Source organism: Pelobates fuscus, chromosome 6 (genome assembly GCF_036172605.1).
Source record: "Pelobates fuscus isolate aPelFus1 chromosome 6, aPelFus1.pri, whole genome shotgun sequence".
In the NCBI taxonomy this organism is placed as follows: Eukaryota; Metazoa; Chordata; class Amphibia; order Anura; family Pelobatidae; genus Pelobates; species Pelobates fuscus.
Window position 1 is genome coordinate 104,778,518 of NC_086322.1, and position 13,113 is coordinate 104,791,630.

At 37.9% G+C, this 13,113-nt stretch overlaps 1 protein-coding gene across 2 annotated transcripts in view; it reads right to left on the reverse strand.

Moving 5' to 3' along the window:
• The window catches only part of WWC2 (WW and C2 domain containing 2), a 146,487-nt gene that overhangs the window by 57,385 nt on the left and 75,989 nt on the right, over positions 1-13,113 (reverse strand). For both annotated transcript variants that reach the window (XM_063458143.1, XM_063458144.1), the window contains 2 exons: positions 10,640-10,786; positions 2,592-2,665 (listed from right to left, as the gene is read on the reverse strand). In XM_063458143.1, coding sequence (XP_063314213.1) covers positions 2,592-2,665; positions 10,640-10,786 — 221 coding nt within the window. The remainder of the gene's footprint in view (positions 1-2,591; positions 2,666-10,639; positions 10,787-13,113) is intronic.

The window sequence follows — 13,113 nt, forward strand, 5'->3', positions numbered from 1 at the left end:
TGTGGACTGGGGAGTCAAGTGCAGGTATTAAAGAATATATATATATATATATATATATATATATATATATAGGGGTTTTACTAAAAATTACTTTAAATAACTTTGTGTTTACAAAAGAGTCATTGTTGAACATACAATGGGATTGTAAAGCAAAACGAAAAGTGCCAAACATGTAACTGTGGCAGCACATTTCAAATCAGAATACAGTCAATAGGGACCAGGAACAGTATAAAATATCACTAGTCCTAATTACTGATAGCATACAATATCATTTGTCTTTAAGGGTTTAAAATAAAAATGTGAAACACTCTCATCTGATCATTTAATAATGTCTCCTGCAAGTGTTCAGCGATTTGAATTTTTATTGGCTGAGCAGACTGCTGTGGAAGCACGAATAAAAATACAGAACCTTTATTAGTACAGAATCTTCCAGAGGTGAAGGAGGCAGTGGATTTATTTTTATTTTAAGGTTACTGCTCCGTTGAGTCTGACTTTGCTAGTGAGGACCGCTTCCTTCTATGTTACGAAGGTGGCTTTTGACAATGCAGTTTAATATTTCCATGCCCTCACACTAGTCTCTGTACACAGAAATCTTTGCGTGCCTCATGTATACGGTGCAATGTTTGTACTATTTACGTATGACTGTAAAAAAATAAAGTAGTCATTTTAAAAAAAGCTGCTGCTCCTTTAAGCCACCTATTGGACACGTGCGACAAAAATTGATTGCCGTGATTATAAACCTGTTAACATAGCAAACAACATACGCCTTGCAGATGGCTAGTGTATTAGCAAATATTTATAGCATCTGCTCACTAACCTAAGATGTGCTGTTCTTAACTTTTGCAAAGTGGCAGACACTGAACATTAACGTTTATTTTTCTCTCTTTTTTTTTTTATCTATAAAATTGCAACTATACATCTGTCCCTTTTGGAAGCATGATTTCATTACATTTTATCTTTACATGTACATGCGCAACGTTTTGTCCGTCTTAGAACACTACAGAAAAATGCTGAGGAACTCAATAAATCCAATTATATGCAAGTTATAGTCAGGAGATCATATATTGTTACGCTTGACGTAAAATGTAATAGGGAGACAACTCTTTTGATAAACTATTTTTTTTTTACCAATATTTTTAATAAAACGATGGTTTGAAATGTAGGATTTCTGTACAAGTCAAGCAATTAAGTGAAATTAAGTTAATTGCGTATTAAACCTTAGAAGTAATTATACATACCACTGAATGGCTACATCAACTTACATTTGTAAGAAGAATACTAAAATAAGAGCACAATACAAGTGCCAAATTCGAAATTTGATACAATACTTTATTCTGATAGGACTAGCGATTTTTTTTTTTTTTTTTACTGTACATATTCCAGATTACTTGATTAAAGAATACTTGTGGGCCTGAATGTGATCAGTTCTTCAAACAAGGGCCCCATCTACCTCTAGGAACAGTAGTGCCTCTAGGCTTACCTTTACTGAAGTGCCATAGTGAATGTAACATAATCAATGTTCTAAAATTATTATTATTTATTTTTTTTAAACTTTTACAACGTCGTGCCTGCAACTGATCAGTTATGGGGTACATTCCACAAAAACAGCATGAGGATGTTTGTGTGCCCTGTAGATCAGAGTATTGCTGTGTTGATAAACACGTTACTAGATCACTTTTTTTTTTTTATAATTAGTGATGCTGTGGGGCTGTGAATTAGAAACCTCAGAGGGTATGTAGAATTCATATGTAGCAGTGGAGTGTACAAAATAATCTGACATATGCCTTTGGGATCCTTGCTATGATAGATTACTTTGGGCTTCTGCCATGATGGTTTGATGATTTGCTTTCCCTGCTGTAGCACGTGAATACTACATAATAATGGGAGTGCACACATCACCAAACACAAAACCTTCAGGCTTCGTTTGCAAATACATGTCAATCTCACACACTACTTTTTTAAAAATATATATCTTTTTTCTGTAATCTTTTCTAATGATACAGGATTGAATGCAATACAATGGTATTTGTCTGTGGAAGCTGATGAAAGATATTCTAAAGCCATAAATGATGGATAGTTAATGAATTAGACAACCTGCTCTTACTGATTACAGTCAATGGAATTATTCTTACCTATGCCATGAAGGCTTTGGCATTGAGGCATTATATGGATCAGGGTCTGTACTGATGTTTAAACAGCTACTGGTTGATTTTTTGCGAAACATAATATTCAGTTATATTTGATATGTAGTTTTACAGCTTCTTAATCCAAGGGGTCAAAAATGTGTTATTTTGATAGTTTGTGGCAATACTGGAAAGCGTTTCAAACTGTTTTTTTTTTGCCTAATGTTGGATTGACAGCGGAAACAAATGTGAGAAAGTCTGAACTTGCTGGACACAAGTCTTTTTTTCAAGCTTCTTTATCTATGTAACTATAAATCAAACAATAGTGTTAAAATAATCTGACACCTTAATGACACAATGATAAGTTTTGTGATTGAATTCAAATGGTGTAATAACTGCAAACGACCAGTAGATGTCAATGTTAAACAATTTTTTCTCTGCCAGTGCAGGTTCACAGGAGCACTGTACCTTCTTTTAGCCTCTTCATATTGCAGACTGAGCCTGACCTTCTCTGCTAGGTTTGATCTGTTCCTCATTCCAATCTGATAATAAAAACCAAAAAAAAAAAAAAAACACAACATGTAGATAGGTAATTTAAGAAATTCATTTTAAACTGCTCTGTACAAAAGCCTTTTTCACACTAGTGGCACACAAACTGCCAGATGGAAAATGTGGACGCAGCTTTAGTGTAAATAAAAATAATGAATCTAAACTTAAACATGGTAAAAAAATATATATATATATATATTTAATATGTACAGCTTTTTGTCCGATTAGTTTTATACATTATGCTGCCTGTTAGATTGTTTTAAATCAGCTGTGTGAATTGGCAAAAACACACACACGCTCTCTCTTTGCCGAATTAGTCCGGTAGACAAGATGCCCAAGTACCAGAGTATTGCAGTATGCAATGAAACCTTTTTTATTGGACTAACATAATACTTAAAAGACAAGTTTTCAAGAGTTGTTCTCTCTTCCTCAGGTCTGAAGAGAATGGGAGAGGGTAAGGAGGGTGTCAGGTGTCATAAATAGCAGAAGATCTGAGAGTGAAATGTGCAGATTGGTTGAGAATAGCTGGAAAACAAGTAAATAAACAGTATTAATCATACTGATCAGTATTGCTTCAGACCCGAGGAAGAGAGGAAAACTCTCAAAAGGTTGTCTTTTAAGTATTATGTAAGTCCAATAAAAAGGTATCATTGCATACTGTAATATTCTGGAATTTGGGCATTATAATTATATTATTATTTAAACATTTGACTAAAGCTTATGCCAACAATGCATCTCCGCTCCAATGGAAAACTGGTCAAAGGGAAAAATAAATACAAATCTTAATCTTAGGAAAATAGAAGCTTTCTGATTACACGAGGCCGGAAATTAAAACTCAGTGCTGCATGTTTTCATTGGGTGCCTAGCGTAGAGTTACATTTCAGAAGTCGTATGTAAATACGCAGGTGACGTGACTAAAGACAAATGAGCACTATGCATTGAAGCCTACACACACTGTCTGCGTTGGATTATCACTTCAGCAGTGCAAACGATAATATCATTAACACATATTAGAACTCCAACGTGTGATCGCAGATTTATTCTTTAAGTTGAATTAACAATAACATTTTTTACACTGAATAATACAATTTAAGTGCAGCCTGCCTTATTGCATACCACTTAATGGTGATGAATAATAATGTATTTTCAGTTAAACAGAAAGTGCAGAAAGTAACACGGGCCCTGCATTAATAATAAACAGCCGCTTTGGTCTCATATGGACTGACACTGAACCTTGATCATATAAAACATTGTGTTTAGATATCAACTATACAGCAGACAGATTTTGTGTGATGTTTCACTTTATAACACCATTTAAGATTTTCTCTATATTTTGTTCTGGAATATTTCCAATTAGCAATTATTTTCCTTCCTTTTGAAGGTTTTGTACTAAATTGTACATCTCATTTCAGGGGTTCATTTTTTATCTTGATTTAAATAGCACGTTAGGTGCTCAAAAATCTGGTGTAGGGCTGTGATGGTGCAATAAAGAAACCAAGTATATCGCTGTAATAGAATACTCACAACTATCAGTTATTCCTGTACTATGAATATTTTGAAATAATGTGTTTTGTTCAGAATTCAGCTGACAAATCAGCTTGGGATTCATTTTTCAGTGAAGTTAGGGCAGTTCTGTACAGGGCTGGCCCAAGACAATATCCTGCACCCACCCCTGTGAGCGTGCCGAACACGCACTTCTCACAAATCACATATCAACATACAAAAAAACTCACATACACAACTGCTTAGCAACACACACTCACTCATCCATCCATACAGGCAGACACACAAACACAAACTCTTATTTCTTGGCTGTTTGTAGCTGAATCAGCTGCCCCCTTAATACCTAAAATGACCTTTACTCCACCGTAAGTTGTCAAAATGTTTTATAGGTCATCTGCTTAAGCTAAGTGAGCGAGCCCTGCAGAACTCTCCATCAGAAGTAGTGGATATAGGGAGCGTTTCCTGGCAGTCACATTGTAAGTAGTCAAACCACTGTAAAATTTTATACACAAAACATTATTTTTTTCCATTATAAAAGCAATCAAACAACACTGATACAGGAGCATGCTAATAATCTCCTTGTTTCCAATGCAGAAAGCACAGCTTTTAAAGGGATAAAAAAAAATGTCTTCATCAAGCTCCAGATCTTGCTCGAACAGCAACGTGTTCGGGAATAAAATCCACTGGATATATGGCAGTCACCTCTTGTCTTACAGACTCATAACATGCAGGATATGATTGTATCAGCAGTTAAAATTTGCTGCAGAACAGAACATCCTTTTTTGGAAATGGATAAGGCATCAAAAAGATATTTAATTTCACTAGTTTTTCTAACATCCTAAAAAATTTTTTATTTTTTTTACATTTAACAAGTGGTGAAGGGTCTGAGAACAAAAGAAAAATAGTCCAAAGCTCACAACTGAGTTATATTAACTATTTAATAAACCAAAATAATGTATACACCTATCAAATGAGCTTAGATAAGGAGCGGATAATTTCCTTCTTTTCTTCAATTAAACTGAATGTTCCTTCATATACTCCAAACTAATTGAGATCTATGCTAAGTCTCTACAACGTCTACAGGGAGAATCTAGGTAGAAAGATTGTGATCACAGCAAAAAGAATAACAAATAGGGAATTAGTCAATCTGCACTCAGCAGGTGTAGTTCAGATACCAATATAAGGATACATTACATGACCAGTATATACACTGACAGCTACAACATTAAAACCACCATCCTATTATGGAGTAGGTCCCCCTCATCTGGTGTGTTGAGGCATGGACTCCACAAGACCTCTAAACATAGTAGAAGTTGTGACGTGGAGCCTCTATGGATTGGATTTGTTATTCCATCTGACAGATGCTCAGATTGAGATCTGAGAAACACCTTGAACTCTGTCATGTTCCTCAAACTATTTCTGAGCAATTTCGGGTGTGTAGCAGGACGCATTATCCTACTAAAAGAGGCCACTGCCATTGTGGAAAACCATTGCCAAGGGGTGTACATGGTCTGCAACAATCTCTAGTTGTCTTCTTCACACGCTGTCTTCTTCACATAGTGCATCCTGTTGCCATCTCTTTCCTTGGTAAATGAGACACACACACCCGGCAATTCACCTGATCTAAAATAAAGCGTGATTCATCGGACCAGACGACCTTCATGCATTGCTCCATGGTCCAGATTTGATGCTCATGTCTATAATAAAAAGGCATTTTTGGCAGTGGACCGGAATCATAATGGGCACTCTGACTGGTCTGTGGTTACGTAGCCCCATACGGAGCAAACTAAGATGCACGGTCTGTTTTGACATTTCTTTTATGGCCAGCATTACATTCTTCAGCAACTTGATCTATAGTGCCTCTTCTGTGTGATCTGGTTAGACAGGCTAGCCATTGCTCCCATGTGCATCAATGAGCCTTGGGCGCCCAGACGCTGGTTCACTGGTTGTTCTTCCTTGAACCACTTTAGGTAGGTACTAACCACTACATACTGGGAACACCCTACAAGACTTGCTGTTTTGGAGGTGCTCTGATGCAGTCGTCTAGCCTTCACTATTTGGCCCTTGTCAAAATAACTCCGATCTTTTTCCTTGCTCTTTTTTCCTGCTTCCAACACATGATATTCAAGAACTAACTGTTCACTTGCTGACTATTATATCCCACCCCTTGACAGGTGCCAGTGTTATACTATAATCAATGATATTCACTTTACCTGTCCCTGGTTTTAATGTTGTGGCTGATCAGTGTAGAGTGCTTTCATAATTCTTTAAAATTACAAAGGCAGAAAAACAGAGTAACCCCCAAGTTTCTCAAGTGTTCATTGAGGGCCGACAGTGAAAGGAGTTCTACAGCATAACAAAGTGCAAACTGCTGGCATCCAGTGTGAAGAAGAAGTCAGGTGATTTAATAAATACATTCCACACTCTGATTAGCCGCATGCTTGACCTGCGTTTGACTTGCATTTTTACCAAATAGTTTAATACTTGAATTACAACCAATTTTCTGCTGCCCAACCAAAGCGAGTAACAAAATAACATTTAAAAAAAAAAAAGTCTGATGAATTAAAAATTTGTGACAGATCTCTCATCATGGCTAAATCCACATTGTGCATCCACTAATAAGCCAGGGTTCTTCTAATCTAAAATGTTTACATGTCGGGTTATAAAGCAGCCATTATAACCTTCAGTACAAAAAATACGTTCGCCACAAAATGAAAGAGGTTACTAATGCCAATCCCTGCATTTTAAAGCCTAGCTCCTAGACAATGAACAATAGGAGGAAATAGGCTTTATTAGACAAGCCAATCAGTCCAACAGGGAAGTGGTCGATAGACTAGAGATTACATTTATCCATCTAAAAAGAGATTTGATATGCCATTAGCTATTCAGAAATGTAATTTGCAATTACTTAAAACTTGGGTAGTGCTGGAAAAAGAACCTTACAAGAACCCATATGCAAGAATATACCATGCCAGACATGGCTATGAGATTAATCCCTGGCTTAGGTGGGAGAGGCACACACTTTGCCCTATACCATGGGTTAAGCTAGTTTTCAAAGACATAGAAAGAAAGAAAAAAAAATTATAGAAATGGATCTTTACAAACCCAGTACAGCATTAAAAAATAAATAAAAAAAATTGTACCTGTTTATATATTTAAAGGAGCAAAATAATGCATGAACTGCATGGCAATGTTCATATTCTGTATGTACACATTGGTTTAAACACAAAATGTATTAGTTGTTTGTTTTTTACATTATCAGTAGTGAATAAATAGAGGGTTTTTTTGTTTGTTTTTTTGCAGAGTTTAGCCAAGAATATCTAGCTTCTCTGCCACTTATCTCATTGTGGATTCAGATAGTATTAAATCAAGCCCGATACACAACCCATACATTCCGATATTGCACTGGTACGAGGACACTTTTCTTAAAACACTGCACGACATAAGACTGGCATACTTTTAGAGTGGACATGTAGAGGTTATATCAAATTCCTCCAGATGGTGCTCTTGCTTTCAATAACACAGCAAGTAAAGCACAAATGGACACAAATCAGAAGTAACAGCAAATTAGAATATTGGCAAAAGGGTATATTTGAAAATCATGATTGTGATCAGTCAGTGCTCCATGCATTTTATTTTTATTAAAGTAGAAAGTGAATTTCCTAAACCGGCAGGTATGGGTACTTGGGGATCCTCCATAGAAATTAGACTTGGACTCCAACAATGCCAGAAGCTGAAGAAAGAAGATGGTGACATCTGCTTGGGAGTGCATCGGGTAAGTATATCGGTTTTTCAAAACACCACTGAACCACTGCACACCAAGCTACAATGTCAAAATCAGGGGTATACCTTAAACGATGACAAACCCACTTTAAGACCCTGTAGTCTGGCCAGAATCATACTTAAGTTACCCGGCACCCAGGTTGAAAATGCACACTGGCACCCTCTTTCCCCTCACTAAACTGTAGATTCTTTTTGTCTCTCTGCAATGCCACCAACACCATTTTGTTAGGAAAATTACACACATGCAATACTCACGTTTATATACACATGCTCGCTTTCCTAACTCCACATGGAAAAAACAATATTACTCCTGTAGCACACAAAACCAGTGGTGAATAAGGGAAACACACAATAATAAGTTACCCTTACTAGGAAGTAGGAAGACTCCTCAAGTTCTTCAAAAATACAAATATAAATAAAAAAGCACTACCTACAAGATAAAATCAGTGAGGAACCACAAATGGTGCAGATAAAAACAAAACCATAAAATAAAGTAAAGTAATCTCAAATGCACTCACAAACGTAGGATAAAATAGGTGGAATATTTAATTCAATTCACACTTCTAGTCTTCTCTTTCCCAATGTTCATGTGCTTTTAGGGAAAAGGAAAGTCACAAAACATTGTTCAAAACTGCATAGAGTTAGCAACATCATAAAAACCAGTCTTATAGAGAACATATGTTTATACACATAAAAATAAAAAAATAAATCAAAACTTAAAGGACCACTATAGTGCCAGGAAAACCAACTAATTTGGGACCCCCCCACCTTCTGGGTCCTCCTTCCACCGGGCTGAAGGGGGAGGAAGGGGTTAAATTCTTACCTTTCTCCAGCGCCCTCGATGCTGGGGACTCTCCTCCCTCTTCCGACGTCATCCGCTGAATGAGCAAGAGCCGCGTGCGCATTCAGCCAGTCCATAGGAAAGCATTCTCAATGCTTTCCTATGGATGCTGGCGTCTTCTCACTGTGAATATCACAGTGAGAAGCGCCTCTAGCGGCTGTCAATGAAACAGCCACTAGAGGCTGGATTAACCCGAATGTAAATATAGCAGTTTCTCTGAAACTGCTATGTTTACAGCAGGCAGGGTTAACCCTAGATGGACCTGGCACCCAGACCACTTCATTGAGCTGAAGTGGTCTGGGTGCCTATAGTGGTCCTTTAAGAGAAGAAAAGAAAGTGAATATAAAACCTATATATTAAGATATATATATATACACACACACACACACACACACATCTATATTGCTCATTATTCTTATATTTTATAAGCATTGGCCACTTTTATTAAAAAATGATCTTTTAAAGGATGAACTTCCCCCGGTCCCACAAAATCATTTTTAAAAAAAGGTCAGGAATAAACAGAAATTTTGACATGCTGTGTTTCCTATAGGGCCCTCTTCTCTGTCCCGGTTTTGAGAATAATGCACAATATAGATGTATTATATATATATATGTTAAGTTTTGATTTATTTTTGGGTGTATAAACATATGTTCTCCATAAGACTGTTTTTTATGATGTTGCTAACGGTTTTATATATTGTTGGTTTACACATGGTGATTATGTCTTTTGTCTCCGCATATTTTGCTCATCTTCCACAGACTTTAGAGGACTGTGCAGCCACATGAATCAGATGAAATGAATGTACGTTGCACCACCAAAGGAGGAAGGGATCGCAAGTACATCAGGTGGAACGCATATGCATATGTGTTCCACTGCCAAAAGAGGAAGTGTGAACAAACGGATGCGATCGGCAATGCAAACGTAATGACGCTTTTGTCATTGCAAGATTGAGGCTTGATACACAGATGACCAGGCAGCATGGAAGAGAGGCTTGGTATGCGGATGATCATTTATTTTTTGATACAGGTGGAATATTTGACGGACTCTTCCCGGATAGGCTGGAAGGCATTTGGGGAGGTCCAAGATGTATATTTAAACAGAAGAGCTTAACAGAACTGTACTTCACAAGCCGGATTCCCCTGATGAAGTCACTTTGAGGACGAAACGTGTAGGGAGGCTGAACTACTTTATTTTGCAGTATTATTTTAAGTCTTTAATTTCTTACTCGCACACTTCTTATTCCTGGTGGATGCCAGCTTCTCCGCCTCGGTCTAGAAATGGATCTGCGATTATGATGGGCTTTTAACTACTTACCTTTTGTAGGTGCAACTTTAATAAAGTGTTCATTTGTGTATGCAGTTTTGCACTATGTTTTGTGACTTTCCTTTTCCCTAAAAGCACATGAAAATTGGGAAAGAGAAGACTAGAATTGTGAATTAAATGAAATATTCCGCCTATTTTATCCTACGTTTGCGAGTGCATTTGAGATTATTTTACGGTGTTATTTTTATCTGCACGATTTGTGGTTCCGCTCTGATTTTATCTTGTAGGTAGTGCTTTTATATTTATAACTTCACATTGAATTGGCAGAGAACGCACTTGGCACATGACAAACACCACCAGTAGACAAGTGCCTGCTCTGACGAGAGCTGCCAGTCACCTGAGACAGACTTCACCCTGGTTTGTTCACTACTCCATCTTACCCCTTTTGTGGCTTATCCAGGCCCCTTTTTCACAATGCATATACACATCTTCAAAACGTGGATATTAACATTGGAATAAACAAGTCTGTTTATAAAAAGATAAACGTTTTGAATACAAAATGTCAAAATAACTTACATCACCAGAAATATCAGTTTGGGATCCAGCATCAAGTGTTTGTCGGGACAGAGACAACTGGGAGTTTACAGGGCTGGATCTTAGGTCTGGTTCAGATCTTCCTCGTTCCTCATCCAGATGAAACCTCTCCTTGAGTTTAGCAAGGCTCTGAAATATCACATAAGGAGAGATCACTATTATAATACATTATTAAACAGATGTAAATTCCTCCTGCCATGTCACACGTTCTATACTGGAATATACTCACTAGATTGATAGTGTTATGTTATAGTAAGGTAGCAAGAAACTGGTGCCTTCCAGCTACTAATCCTGGTTGACTTAAGAATTAATTCAGGAGACTCAAGGCTTTGGCTAAATTGGAAGCTGCTGATTAAGGATTTAGGATAGCATTGCAGCCTATAGGCCTAACATGGAATGAGGTAAAGTCATGCATGCCAAGATATTATTCAAGGATAAATTTGATACAGAAAGCAAACTTTAACGAGCATTCATATTAATGGTGGTCACATATTTATTGACCAGTTATCCGGTCAATAAATATAGGAGAAATCAGAGTTTAATTTTATGGCAAGACAGGAGGCTTCATATTTGCTTATCTTTCTTTACTGTAACTCCCAGCAGCAAAGAAACAGTTCAGTGTAAAAAAGTTTAACCAATCAGCATGCATCACAGTAATATAAGCTGACAGCAGGCTCCTCCCAATTCCTCTTTCTTTGCTGCTTAGCCTCTCAGGTGAGTCTATTCTAATTATATCCCTATTAATAGCTCTTAAGCTGACTATTATCTTTGTAATAATCTTGCTCTTTAGCTGTCAATAATCATTTAATGTATTATTATTTATTTAATATTTATTAAAAATGTGAAGTGTTTTCCTCTTTTAGTACACTTAGTGGGCTGACATTCCAGTCAGCCCACAGCTTTATATTACTTCCTATAGTAACAGCCTACTTAGATTGTGCACTGTCAGTTTAATTAAATCACTGACAGTTTCGCCGAAATTCCCGGCATTTTGCCGGTCTGTTCAGCCGCTTTGTTACTGTGCTCACTCGCCTTCCCCTCAGCGTCTCCATGGTGACGCGTCCCGCCCTTTCCTCTGTGCCGCGGCCATCTCTCTTGCTTTTTCCCGTGTTTTTTGCTCGGGCGCCATCTTGTGGACGGTCTCTGTGCGGCGGTTTCGTTTCTGTTCAGCTCCTGATCTGTGCTTGCGATCCAGCCGTTAGGTAAGTAAATGTTTTTCTTCTTAAAGTCCCAGAACGTTATTTATTTATTTAAAGGTGTACAAACCCAAAACTCAAAATATAAATTTTTCTGTTACAGATTCCCAAACCAAAACAAGTGCCTTAAACCCTTGCATTACTTTGAGGGTGACCCCCTCTAGCCTATATTCTGAGGGTGACCCCCTCTAGCCTCTATTTAAGGGTGACCACCTTTTGCCTCTATACAGGGTAAACCCCTATATGATTACACAGGTACATACCTGTTATTAATGTTGGACGTTATATTGTCCTTTCTTTTTCTCTGGGTGAACCCCACTGATATACTGTGGATGAACGCCACTTGTCTAACAGGTTAATTCTTTATGTATTTTACAACTCCTGTTTAAAGTCCACCGCCTCTAAAATATATATATATATATATATATATATATATATATATATATATATATATTTATTAGTGGTGACCCCACTGTTTTTGACATTATGTCAGATTTACCAGATCCAGCACTCTCTGCTGAACTTAAGGCATGGCTATACAATGCAATTGCCAACTCTATACCCAAAGCTTTAGCGGCTTTCCGCGAGCAGTCAGTTTCAGCCCCTACGGCGACTATTACCCAGCTGTCAGACTCTGAGGAGTCTCAGGGTTCAGACCGGGATGAAGTTCATCGCAAGCGCCCCTGGAAGGGCAATAGCGCTCCCGCCGGTAAAGGCAAAGTGCCTGCCAAACACCCTAAAGTTTCCCTTTCTAAACCCAGGGAGGTACCCTAGATCTGCCGAATGGAAACCCCCGGACCACATTGCCAAATACTGTAGAATGTGGCTCCGTCGGCCTTTAGAAAAAGAGGTGAGAGCCAAATTGAGGGCAGAATGCCCATGTTCCATTATCCAGGACAAGTTAGCCATTACACCCGAATTCGACCCCTTCCTTGTTACCTTTCTGACCAAGTCAGGGAAAGACCCCATAAGGGTCTAGAACAGGGTATGAAAGCCACCCACGATAAATTGATGGATGTGGCGGGCCCGCTTATACAAATTTTCATTTTAGCAGACGAGGCTCTATCAGGTGGCACTTTTGACGCACATATGGTGCGAGAGTGGGCACAGAGGGCTTTATACCTTTTAGGCAATGCCAATGTGGCGATCGACAGAATGGCGAAAGGCCGTCCTTTATAAAATTGATGCCAAGCTTGCCGAATTGGGCATTAAAGAACTTGGTCCAGAGGCTCAAGGCATGTTATTCGGAGACAAGTTCAT